Source organism: Balaenoptera musculus, chromosome 7 (genome assembly GCF_009873245.2).
Source record: "Balaenoptera musculus isolate JJ_BM4_2016_0621 chromosome 7, mBalMus1.pri.v3, whole genome shotgun sequence".
Classification (NCBI taxonomy): Eukaryota; Metazoa; Chordata; class Mammalia; order Artiodactyla; family Balaenopteridae; genus Balaenoptera; species Balaenoptera musculus.
In genome coordinates, this window is record NC_045791.1 from 67,978,600 (window position 1) to 67,992,557 (window position 13,958).

The 13,958-nt window shown below is 36.3% G+C and overlaps 1 protein-coding gene across 1 annotated transcript in view; it reads right to left on the reverse strand.

The window, feature by feature from the left end:
* Positions 1-13,386, reverse strand: part of COL5A2 (collagen type V alpha 2 chain) — a 143,303-nt gene extending 129,917 nt beyond the window's left edge. The window contains exon 1 of the mRNA XM_036857841.1: positions 13,089-13,386. Coding sequence (XP_036713736.1) covers positions 13,089-13,185 — 97 coding nt within the window. The 5' untranslated portion in view covers positions 13,186-13,386. The remainder of the gene's footprint in view (positions 1-13,088) is intronic.
* Between the last annotated feature and the right edge of the window lie 572 nt (positions 13,387-13,958).

A 13,958-nucleotide genomic window follows, 5' to 3' on the forward strand; every position in this document is an offset into this window, starting at 1 on the left:
TAGTTTTAATTTAGAATTATTTCAACAATTCATTCGTGAAAGAAAGAAACAGTCTATTTAGTTGAGGCCCTCATCTCTTTAACTGCATGTTTCTCTCTGTACAAGTAGAGAGTCTTAAAATATACCAGAAAGTAGACAGGCTTGAGGGATGATGGAACCTTTGTCTAAACACTTGGCTCAGATTGCTGTGGATATTTATCACCAGTTTAAACTTCTGGCTCAAAGTCACCTTCTGACCCAGGGAAAAGGGATACCATGCTACAAACAGGCCCTTAGAGCTTAACTTTGATTTTGAGACAGGCTTCCTGATGAGAGATGAATAGGGAAAAAGTAATAATAATAGTGGATTCAGCCTTCTGTCAGGAAGCTACAGTTTTGCTTGTATAGAGACTGCAGTCCAGTTATATTAGAAAAATCACGTTTTGTCTTTCCGTCTGTTCTGTTTATCCTCAAGTCAAAGCCTCTATTCTCATTTTTTTCCTATTTAATTCCTATTTTGGGGCTTTGGGAGTTTTCTAGATAGATATGTAAACAAGGTATTTTACTCTCTGCAATTCAAGGTTTAAAAAACTCCACTAATTTTGCTTTCTTTCAGGTCTGTGAAGAGTCTTATATTCCTTTGGATTATAAATATTCTCATTTACCTAAAATAAAACATTTATTTTCTATTCATCTAACTTTTCATTACAGTAAATCATACTAAAATAATAACATTACCCTTATCGAGGCTTTTAAACCTGACACAGAATTTCCACAGATATTATGAACTCTTCATTTTGAATCTGTGAGGTAGCAAAATAAAAAGTATTATCCCTGTTTTATAAATGAGGAAATTAAGGTTCCAACACATTATAAGGAATTTATAAGGAAAGAGTCAGGACTTCACTGGAGTTGTCTGACTCAGGGCCAGTGCTCTTTGGACCCTGTTGCCATGTTGAGTCAGTAGGAGTTGAATGAGCTCACAGAGCTCCTTCCTCTGCATTGACAACCCAGGTGGAGGTGCATGCCATCCCTCCTAAAAACATTGCCAGGGTCCAAATAAGTCTGTCTTGAACCAGTAAAATATCAGGAAAGTAAACAAATGTTTTATGTATTGAGCATAGTTTCTTGAACAACTCTACCTGAACCAAATGGGCAAACATTATATTAGAAAAAAAGAATAAAATTAAATGAGTATATGTACCACTAAGTTTGCGAAATGCATCCTAATACCAAAGTATAAGTTTCAGGGGGGTTGTGCCAGTTTGCTTTTCCTGACTTGCTTTGTGAATAATCTGGAGCTGAGCACAGACCTGGCCCAAGGGAAGAACATGAAATTTTAAAAAATTCCTTATTGCCATTTCAAACCTCGCAATTATAGCTCTCTCCACTCCTCTCCCCCATTCCTGGCCCTGTTCTGCTCCAGGGATTCTGCTCCCCCCATCAAAGTTTTAATTCAATTCTTCAATATGCAGATGGGAAAACTGAATCTCAAAGATCAGTAACTTGCTCAAGGTCACAAGGTTGCAAATGGCAAACTCAGGATTCGAATTTGAGACTCCAAAGACCCAGGCTCTGTTAAACTGCTTTTTGAAAGTAAATGGAAAAGAAGAAGTTCTAAATGTAGAAACTGCTCACTGTTTAAGGTTCTAAGTGTAGTAAAATGGTAATAATTGGGAACCGAAGGAATTTCCCAGAATTAAAAAATCTCATTGTGAGATAGTGCCCTATTCCTACTATTCCTACAGCCTATAGGCCTAGTTAAGAGTATCTATGCCATTAGCTCAAAAGAACAGAGATATAGTATTGTGGTTGCGTTTATTTATTTATTCATTCTAAAATGACTATGTTTTAGGAATATAAGGTAAACAAAAAAATTAGAGAAATCAAAGAACAAAAATTAAGAGATATCACAAACTTCCCCAACCTCTCTGAAATTCTCAAAATAAGTCCCTCAAGACATGATATAGGAATGGTCAGGGAGCCCCACATTAGCTTGGAGCCTTACATTTTAATGTATGATTTCAATGAGGCTATCTGAGCCAACTGCTAATTGGTATCCTTGTGTACCCACAGAGAACCCATCTTCCCATGCACGTATGCTTTCCATATGATGCACAATCATATGGTTCTATCCTGAAGAAACTCAGAAGTCCTCTTCAGAAACAGTCGGAGTCCTGTGGGCAAATTTCCATTTTGATTATACTAAGGCAACTTTCAGTTTCTATTAGAATGGGTTTGAAGTGATTCTAATGTCCTGACTGTAGAACCCTCCACGGACAAATACGGGATGCCCATGACAGCTGTGTTTTATCCACCTATAGTGCCATAGAGTCCATCTGATACTGGGACTTTCACCCAGAGCCATGATGTCAGCTGATCCTGATGGCCAGAGAATATTGGGGAAAAAAATCATAAAAGGCAAACTACCATATATAATATACTCACATTACATAGGAGTAATATTTTTTAAAGGGTGCACTGGAATAATGACTAGAGAGGGCACGTGTTGTAGACTAGTTTCCCAAGGAGTAGAAAAGAAGAGGACACCAAACAGGTAAGTTTTGATAGGAGGTCAGTCTAGAAGAAAAATTCTGTAATTTGAACCAAATTTGGGAAGGAGACATGCAGATAAAGCTTCAGTATGAGACCTTGATTCTCAGGCAGATTCCTGAATGCCTTTCCTTCAAACTGAAAGGAGGTTGAAAACGTATTTCCCTAAAAAAATGATTAAATTAAATTAAATTTAAAAGTCATCTACTTCAAACCTGTTTTCTTAAAACTGGACCTGCTTACCCTCCTGGGACTTTAGCAACATGGAACAGATGTGGAAGGGGTACAAGGTAGCTCAGGTGAATATAGTTCTGGCAAGTTTCTCAAATATTTATATGCTGAATATACCAAAATACCATAAAAATACTTTACATATGAGAAAATAAAATACATTTAATTATCATAAAATACTGATTTAATTTTATTTCATCATCCTTCACATACCCAAACACAAACACTGCCAATGGAACTTTGAATGTATCCACAGATTAATCTCTTTAGAACTAACTGTTTCAATTTTGATTCATTCTCTACATAAAGGAATTAGCCTACTTTTTTAAAAAATAAAACAAACAGATTCAAAGTATCCTGAAATCTTCCCAGGCTAATAAGCACTCCATTGATTCAGGAATTTATCAATTGCTTCTCAGCAAAATTCAGTTCAGTTTTACTGCGCTTAAGGGAGAAAAATAAAAATACAGACAAACACATGCCTAATCTAATGTGTAGAGATCAAGATTTAAGAGGAAATGGGGAAGGGCTGGAGAAAGAAGTGTTTTTTTTGTTAACACTCAGAAAGACATAACACTTGCAGCACCTGAAAGCTTAAACACAAGCTCTTGATGGAATGTTCAGTTGTTCCTCCTTCATTGCCCCCAAGTCTCTTTTTCTTTTTTTCTGTACAAACTCATATAAAAGAAGATTCTCATATCAGAATCACTCATTTGCCTTAGAATGGCCAGTGCCCTTCTGCCCTCTCAAATGAAAGTATAAGCCTTCTTTATAAACTTCAGAGGGTTTGTGTTTTTAGCCAAAGACCAGAAAACTAGGAACTTTTTCTTTGTAGTTCATCTTCCCATGGTAACCAGTTAACCTCACTGTTCACCCACCAGCCCATCCTATCGGAAACTCTAACTAAAAATTTAGCACTAACATGAGAAGCATAATGTTCTGAATTAAACTGTAACTTAATTATTTCTTCAATAGAAAGCTCTGGAAAGAATGAAAAAGAAAAAATTTAAAAATAATTTCAAACTAGCATGAATAAATCTGATAGGTTCTTCTCCCTCGGGAGCAAATAATAAGTATATAACTGTTATTTAAGAAATATTAAATGAAATATAAATGAAATGAAAACATTAAATCTCTATAAATAAATTGTATTTGCTAAGGGAAGCACCCATATTTTAAAATTCCATAATGAAAAACTCTAGAGCTGACAGCCACAGAACAGCTATATTGAATAACAAAGATTTAATTAAAGGAATTCATAGCTACTAATTATCTGGTGATATTCCATGTGCACACCTCCTGCCAAGTCAAACCCATCATTCTGTTTAAGTTTGAAAAACTGAGAAGAAAGAAAAGTACAGCAAAGTAAGGAAAGTGTGATTATAAAGAATGTGCCTATATCCTACAGCAGTTTCTGCTTTCTGGAGTCAATTTTACAAAAATCTCCTGGGAGCGAAGGGAGTAAAGAAACCAGCAGACTTTGGAAAATGAAGAGACTTGCTGCAAAGTCTGAGAAAAGACAGTCACTCCCTCTACTGTATCCAAATAGTCCTGGGAGCTGCGTTGTAAATCCCTGTGCAGTGAAGCAATTCCTCTCATTCCAGATACAACCCAGGGCAATGCAGTGTGGAAAATAAGCTTCCAATTTTTACTACAGACTTTTATGACTATCATATTTTCAGAAAATAAACTCTGAAACAGACAGAGCCGGTAGACAGACATGTGGTAGCACTGGGGCATGGAACAGATCGTGCTTGGCTTGCTTACATCCTGGGAACGACTACAGAGAATGAAATGCTGTGGGGGTGAGGAACAGGAGAGCGGCAGTGATGCTTCAAATCACACGGTCATTAGAAAGTATTCGGTGGAAAGAGCTTTTTGTTCCCTTTGTTTTTTCCCGTATAAACCTACACAAGAAGACGCTACAATAAAGCTCTGCTATTTGAAGGGTAAAATTTATAAATGGGCTTACAATATAGCCTATTTAGATTTAGATGAAAATACTGAGGTATTGTCCAAATGACCATAGTAGAACAGTAAATAAAATTTGCATTTTAAGTTTTACACTAATTTTAATCTCTTTGAGAGCAAAAGTTGTTTATTTTTTCCATAACATCTAACATTTTGGTTCTTATAATTACCCAATAAGCATTTATTATTATTGCTATACTACTAAATAGTAATGGAATAATAATATCAACTGGATAATAATGTTGGATAATGATATCTATAATCATTTGATGAGCTCCTAGTATTTGTTGGGAGCCATACTACTATGTAGGTGGTTTATATACATGATAGTCTTCAAAATAATTATTTAAGGTAAATATTACTATTCTAATTTTATAGACAAAAAAACTAGGACATAGAGCCATCAAGAAAATTGCTCAAGAATATGCAAATTTAATTTGCAAATCCTGAATATGAAATCAGTTCACTCATATTTGAATGAATAAATAGTGGGAGAGATTGTTTTTAGATTTTCAAAAATAATATTCATTGGCATATATGCATGGAATAACTATCATATACTTAATACATAAAATAAATTTATGACATGAAGTGGAACCTGGGAAATAGACTTAAAAAAAGGAACCGTGTGTGTGCATGTGTGTAGTGAGAGGTGAGAACTACAGGCAATTCCTATTTTGAGGCAAAGAATGATAGTGATTGTGACTAAAATTCTAGAAATGGGTCAGATCATGGAAGGTCTTGTATGCCTTGCTTAGGAGCTTGAACATTATTCTTTCCTCAAGTTATGGGACTCAATGGAAGATTTTAAGGAAGGTAATGAGGTAATCAGATTTTAGTTTTATATCACAGTGGCAACAGAGGGGGTCTCTATAGGTGTGGGTGGGAAGTAGTTACATGGGAGGCAAGAGACAAAGTTAGATGCTACTGCAGTAAATTGTAGTAATACTGCAATATGATGATGAGAGCCTAAACTTAGGCATTCGTAGTAGAGAGGGAGAGGAGGTATATATGAGGAATATTTAGCAGGTAAAATGGTAGAGTTTAGTGACTGATTACACTTTTGCTTGAATAACCAGGTAGGATGATCTTGCCTTTAACTGACATAAAGAATACATGAGAAAGATGATCCTGTCTTGGAGGGAAGATAATGAATTGAGTTTGGGATACACTGAACTTGAAGTGGTTATGGACCATCCAGTGGGAAGCTGGGTATTCTGAAGTAGATGTGGAAGGTCAGGGTTGGAGAGAGAGATTTGAGAATGATCAGCAATTAGCTGTTAAGCAAAACCCTGAGAGTGAGTAAGATTCCTAGATACTCTAGGGAGAGAATATACAGAAAGGACCAGTGGACAAAATCCTATGAGAAAACAAAGTGCTAAGGGATAAATAAGGAGAAGGAGCCCATGAAGCTGAGAGGGAAAGGTCAGGAAGGTAGAGGGAGAATCTTCAGAGCACCACCTTTCAGGAAAGCTGGAGTGGTCAATGGTAGGTGAAAGGAGCCCACTGTAACATCACACATTACTAGAAGAGCTTAAGTGGAATGGATGGGGTAAAAGTCAGAGTGCATGGGATGAGTGAGGGCATGGAGGCAGACAGAAAACTGTTCTGCTCCTTTAAAGCAGCTGGGCTAAGAATAAAAAGAGGATGGGAGCCAGACACAGACCCTGGGAGAATGCTGAACTTGTTTACAGGCTAAGGGGAAAGAGCTCATAGAAAGGAAGCTGTTGAAGTTATGGAAAAGAGAGCATGATTAATGGAGCAACTTCCTCCAGGAGATGGAGAACAAACAAAGTACAGAAGGAGAACAAATCTGGAAGTTTCTTCAAAACAAATTCAAAGATTTGGCGAAAGTAAAATATATACCACCAAGGTTTGTATCTGTGATGACTGAAATCAGATTGCAATATCACTTTCTGTGTCTCATTTAAGTGCTCTAAAAGTGCCTTCAGGTAAAGTTCCCAAATGACCCACCTAAGAGTCCCATCAGATTAACAGGGGTGTGTATAAATTCTCCAATTTCAGATGAGGACTCAAAGGTTTGGGAAAGTTACAGGACTCTAAAGGTAGCAAGACTGCTAAATAGCAGAGATGGACCAGAACTAAGGTGTTCTCCCAATGATGGTTGGACTGTGGCTTACTTTACTTACTAAAGTATATAGACTACAACAAGGCTATGATGCTTATGTTGCAAGCAATGTTTCCACCGAGAACACTGTCATCTTGAAACTGAATTTATAATTCTGATTGAGCAGACACCCAGAAAGGAAAAGAAAAGAAAACCAACTGTGAGACAGTCCTTCCTCCTTCTCAGATCTAAACTAAAATTTTTTTTAAAAAGCATACAAACATTTTTGAGTTTGAACATTATACCAGAAAGCTAATAGGGACAAAGTTCATTATTTATGAATATTAATTTATTAATACTGTTAATATTACTGCCTTCTCTGTAGAAGGCAACACGTGAGTAAGGAAAATCTTGTGCTATTGTAATGTCCCTGATACACTGTTCCTTAGAGAATATACTCAGTATAAGATGGAACCATCCTGATTTCTGTTGAAGAGTTTAGTTTTAAACATATCAATAAAATAAAATAAGGGCTTCCCTGGTGGCGCAGTGGTTAGGAATCCGCCTGTCAATACAGGGGACACGGGTTCGTGCCCCGGGTCCGGGAAGATCCCACGTGCCACGGAGCGGCTAGGCCCGTGAGCCACAACTACTAAGCCTGCGTATCTGGAGCCTGTGCTCCGCAATGGGAGAGGCCGCGACAGTGAGAGGCCCGCGCACCACAATGAAGAGTGGCCCCCGCTCGCCGCAACTGGAGAAAGCCCTTGCACAGAAACGAAGACCCAACACAGCCAAAAATAAATAAATAAATTAATTAATTAAAAAATAAAAAATAAAATAATAAAATAAAATAAAAACACTAAGGCGACCAATGTCGTCACAACTTTAAGGCAAAATTTTCCACTGGATAGACTACCCCTCATGCAAATGCCAAGGATAGATACTCTTTGTACATAACAGTTCTTCAGCCTTAAATGAAATTTAGAAAAAGCCACATGAAATTTATATGGAAAGAAATTTAGAGGAAAACTGAATGGTCCATATGTTCCAACCATTCCATTGTCTTATATAAACTTGTTCAACTTGCCAATATGTACACAATAGGTCAATTAATAATTAACAATTTTAGTCTTTCTTTCCTACTATCATTATATCTCTCATATGTAAATCTAAACTTTTCAATGTTATAATCTCAGAGAAAAACACATCAGTCAAAAAGTGACCGATCCATTTTTAAATATTTTATGAATTTCCATATAAGGCTAAGTGATGATGTATGAATTATCCTTCAAGTAGGAGCAAGCTGTTTGATTAAAAAAAGAAAAAAATAGATTAACATGACTTCAATCTTCTAAGTCTCCTCCTCTCAAAACAAACCTTTCTCTTTATGTTTTTACTTTACATACTGCATTATGTGCATTTCTAGAATGATCAACACAATGAGTTTTAGGCCTGTGTTGATATGATAGAAGTGTGAAGAGCAGGAAGTAAAAGAGAGAAAAAGAAAACTATATATTCACCTGGAAATACATTTTAATAGTCTGTGTCCTTTGCATAGTAGAATGATTCACCTAACCTGCCCATGAGGAGGATTTGGGCCTTAAGTTGTTTTTCCAGAAATGATGGTGAATTTGCAGTGGTTTATATACAAACTTCAATTAAGCAGCCTTATAAGTGAAAGGAATGACTAGAATAGCAAGATATTGCCAAAGTCACAGTGTGTAGCCTTAGAACAGGAAGCCAAATGGTGTCATATCAAGACAAGAGTGTTATGTAGAGATTTAATACAGTGGTTCACCAGCATGAATCAGAATCACCTGAAAGCTTCCCAGATCCCATCCAAATCTACCAAATCAGGATATCTGGAAACAAAGGGAGCCTAGAATCTATATTGGCAACAAGCTCTTCACGTGATTCTTTATGCAGCCAGCTCAACACTGATCTGTGGATCGCTTACCAACAAACTTAAAGAGTCATGGTCAAAGTATACACTGCATTTGTCAATATAAAAAATTCACTATAACTATCAATCTACCAATCTACATATATAGAGAGATACTCTTCAAAATAAAGCCTTGTTCTAATTTGAATAAAAATTATAGGTACGTCTAAATTTATCTGAAGAGAATAAGGAAAGAATTGCAAAGAATTACAACCTAGTATTTAAGTGCCATCCAGTGTTCTTGGCTTTGTAGTCTGCTCAGAAGTGAACAATAACCAGGGTAAATCAGGTTACTCAACTATATTCTGTCCATTGAAACCAGATCTATTCCACTAGTTGACAATTATACTCATTGTGGCTGGGATTATAGTTGCCTCCTAATAGCTATTCTCCCTTTTATATCCTTCATAATATAACTCTATTCAGTAGAGTACACTGCCAGTGCTATCCAGCTAAGACTACATTTCCCAGCAGTCCTTGTAACTTTGTATGACCATATGACTAAATTCTAGCCAACTTTCAAGTAAGTTGAAATGATATGATGACTTAATAGTCTCCATTAAAAAAGAGGGAATCACGGCCTTTGTCTCCCATTCTCTACCCAGATGCCAGGAAAGTAAATATAATGGCTGGGATTCCAGCAGCTGTCTAGGAACATAACATCAAGGAGTGTACCCTAGGGATATGAGAGAGCTAGAAAAAAACTGAATCCCTGATGACTCTGTAGAGCTGGTCTACCAGCCTTTCACTACCTAACTAGAAGCTTATTTTATATAAGGGAAAAAAACCACTTTTTTTGTTTAAACTACTGCATTCTGCTATATGCAGGTAGACCTAGATTAAAACATCCACTATAAAAGAAAAGTTTGCATATCCTACATGATTCAAAGTATCTATTTCAGTAGTAAAGAGTTTAAAACAATTTATGAGTGAACAAGTATCTTACGCTATGTATTTGTATTCTGTACCTCCTTTAAAATCATCCCATCCAAGTACTGCTGAGTGTTAAGCATTAGTTTCTTCATATTTGTATTTTAACAATGAGATAAATGGTAGACGTAATATAATAAAAATGCAGGAGACCATGGTATAGAAAGGACTGTGAGCCCCTCATCTCTTAGTAATCAGAAGTTGGCTTGGGTCCAGGATATTAGTGTAGGGTTGCCACAAGAGGGTTGCAAATTTATGGTCCAGGAGCCAAACCTGGCACTCAAATATACTGCACTTGGCTTAGGCAATGCTTTCTGAAAACATTAGATGTGACTGTCTTCAAGTGGGCATGCATCTTCAGTTCTCCACAGGCCCACCATCCCCTGTTGACGTACAAACACTCGCTTGCTTCACTTATTGATGTTACCTACCTTCTCAGTGCCTCTGAGAAGCACTGACGTTTATAGTCTCTGGAAATAAAATGGTACATTTCTGCACCTTCCCTTCTCTCCATTTCTTCTCTGTTGTTGAAATCAATGATTCATATCAGAGACTATTTTCCAAGATTAAGTATGTCCACTTCTAATAACAAGAATGTATATAAGCTCACTAGGTGTTAGACCTTTATTTAGGAATATAAAAATTACTATAAATGCACTAGTATTTTCTCCTACAAAAAACAAATGGGGAACCTTTCAAAGCACCCCCCTAACAAACACACACACAAAAAAACTCACGAAAAGCTGATTTTGTCACCTTGACTCATTTTTGTTACTTAATTTTACTTAGTAGTCTCAACTAAAGTTAGCCCAACTCTCAAACTTTCTCATTTTTATGAATTTAAAAAATCAATTCAGTTCTTAAAATTTAGTGAGAAGTAGTAGTGATTTTGGCCTAAACGGCCTAAAACTTTATTTACTTTCTTTTATCTCCTCAGTCATAAGTATTTTTATCAGACAGGTACTGTGTAACTAAGTAAAATATGTTTTAAATTTCCAGTAAAAATAATCACAGTCAAACAGAAGAAAAATATACCTTGAAGTCCTGAAAAGAAAAAAATAAAAGCTCATAAATATGTACTTACATACGATAATAGGTCTCCACATTCAAAGGGGACATATCTGTACACAAAATCAATACCACATTATATGACTTAGAGCTAAAATTTGAAAAACATACTTGTTTTGCATGTGTGCCTTAGATATTTCTTTAGTTTAAAACATTTACCTGAACTTACTCTTCCCCAAACTTAAAATCACATGGAGTTTCAAAATTCTGACACTTCTATTAAGCTTGTGACAAGCCTGAACAGGGAAAATAAAGTATTGCCAAGTACCACACAATATAACTTAAACCAAAATATGCATGGTAAGTAAATACAAGTTATGTAGCTCTGAATATTCTGGATTCTGGAATTCTTTTCTACATCAACTTTAATTAGGACCATGACTATTTTCTTTTGCTTTTGAATTTTTATCACATGTATTCTCTTAGCTTGAGTAATAAAACTGAGGAATTTTTTTTATAATACGTATGAAAGCAATTACCCTTTTTCTGTAAAATATAATGTTTGGAATTCCAGTTTCTATGCTGTTTGTTTATACGGGGGGGAGCAGAGTTGGTATGGAATCAGGGACTTTTTGCATCAAGCCTCACATTCCTAACATTTATGTAAATTAGTATTAAGGAAAATTGAACTATGCTCATTTTTCAGAAACACCTACAACGTAATTACAACTATTTGAGAAAGTCTTTTAACATATGGCCTACTCCATATGCTTTAGGAAACATTTATTTACATGTTCAATTATTTTCATACTTTATAAATGTAAGTTATTTATTTTAAAATATATTAAGAAGGAAAGTTATGTTAATTTTTAAAAGAAAGTTGTTGGTTGTTTTGGTGGGGGAGGGGAGTCAACTACTTCTTTTATGTTCAGATTTTTCTATTTCTATTGTAATTTTTCTGTATTTTATTTCTCCCCTTTCCTGACTTCTACTTCCTATTAAATTATCTCCCCAACCCTTCCAAACTGTACATGCTTTTCACAACATTACAAGGAAACTCAAGAAGTTTCATCTTTTATAAATTGTCTCATTTTCAAAAACATAAAAAGTAACATAAAAAGATCCAAGATTTTAGAAAGTGCCCCCTCTATGGGACTCTGGACAGATTGTTGGGTATTCATCCCAGATTCTTATTTTCACTTTTTAAATGTTTTTTAGACCTCGTGGTCTCTATATTAATTTTATGAACATTTATAGAGCAAAAATACCCAGAAGCAGGTATTAAAATATATATATACACACATACATATGTGTATATATACACAAAAATATATATGAAAGACAATAACAAAATTTTAATAAATATGCTAAGTCTTAAAAGCTTGAGTTTGATGTTAAATTGTTATGAAAATCTATAATGGCCTATTATGAAACAGTACATGTCTGTATTTGAAACTTCAGGCCTGGAGGGGAAGGATTTAATAATCAGTGGAACCAGTTTAAATATTTTCTTATATTTTATAGCAGCCATGCATTTTTGCTTAACATACCATAGAACCCAACCCTAACATATGCAAATTTCAAATGAAAAGAAATCGGTAACCAGTCAAGATTTGCCTCACATTTTAAAAAAAGAAAAGAAAGGAAACTTGTGTTTAATGAATAATGCCAATAAAATGCTCCTTGATAAATAAATTATATAAGGCATGTGGATTTCCTGCCTTCCGCCATCCAACAGGGAACCACCACTGTCCTGATAATCAAGTCAGTAGGGTGGGAAAATAAGAAATCTGGCTTCTATCAACTTCTGCCATGGGGAAAGAAACGAGACTGTCTCTCAGAAAGCAAAAGTGATTGTAAGATCACAAATGAAAACGGGAAAGACGTAGAAGTCTGTAAAGAGAGCAAAATAAGGAGCCAAAGACAAAGAAAAAATCAGTTATCAGACTGGCTGCAGAGGTTTTTCTAAACAAAGAATTTTATGAAGCAGCTGAAGTTCAGTACAAAAAGGACTCCACCCTACCCTGCTTCTGCTGCGACTTCTCCTTGCTCTGAAAACTCCAGCCCACGGAACAGAACTCCTCTAACTAAAAGTGCCTTTAGTGCTCTGTTTTAAGCACTTTCCTTTTCTTTTAAACTTCCCACTCTCCACATTCAGGCAAAAGGACTTATCCTAGGCTTTCCCAGAAATATTCAGGAGTGTACTCTTGGAACCGCAGATGTGGAAGCTCCGGATTTACAAACATCCCGATTGTCTCCCGAGCTGTTTCCCAGGTGCAAGTCTGTCAGCCCCCTTCTCAACTTCAAATCAGAGCCTCCTCTTCATGCTCTTCCTGAGGCTTAACATTCCACCTATTTCCCAAACCATGCAATAAACACCACAAGGAAAGCAAACGGCAAACTCACCATCCTCGTCTTCTTCCTGGGCTTTTATTGAGACAAATTGCCCTAATAAAATAGTAAGAATGAGGAGAGGTCTTGCTTCCACCCAATTTGCCATCATGTCTAAATATTAGACATGTGGGTCCTCCTGGGAGTGAAAAGTAGATTCTAAGGTTATTGTAGCACCATGAAGTCAGCTGTGGGCTCTTCTTTCAGCACCAGCCCCAGGGCAGCCTCTGAAAACCCCCTTTTTCAGCACCAGCTCCAGCACAGTCTGCGAAAACTTTTTTCAAGCGATGCAGCTTTAAATAGGAAGAATGCTGCCTCCACTTCTTTTCCTGCCCCTTTTCAGCTTGTTCAGGCTCATAACCATCCAGTGTCTGCCAAGCAACGGTCTGATTGATGGTAAACAACCAAATCAGAACACGCGCCTCTGTGCCTTGAACTGTCCCTATTTCATTTATGTTTTAAACATAAATGGGGCTTAATCACAGAAACAAACGTTTGTTTTTGTCTTTCCCTTTTTTTTTTTTTTTTTTTTAGAGAAAGCCTGTTAGAAGGAAAGAGACTCATTCTCCCCTCCCTACCCTTTTCCCCAGACACACACCCCTTCACTTTTTCCCTATAGGGAGGAAATACAGACTTTCAGCCTAGTTTTTGGTGTCTAGATAATTCAGGATCCTTGTCCACTTTAAACTTTCAAAGGAACAAATTTTAACCCTTTCTTTTTACTAAGGAGGACTCATTCTTGTCCCCTTGCTACATTCTGTTTCTTTTCCCAGATTCTGGAAGGGGACCCTTAAATGTCCAGGTGAAGAAACTATTTGACAAATGCATCATACTTTGAATTAAGATCGGCTCCTTATCTCTCCATCTCTCTTATTTAGAGAAACA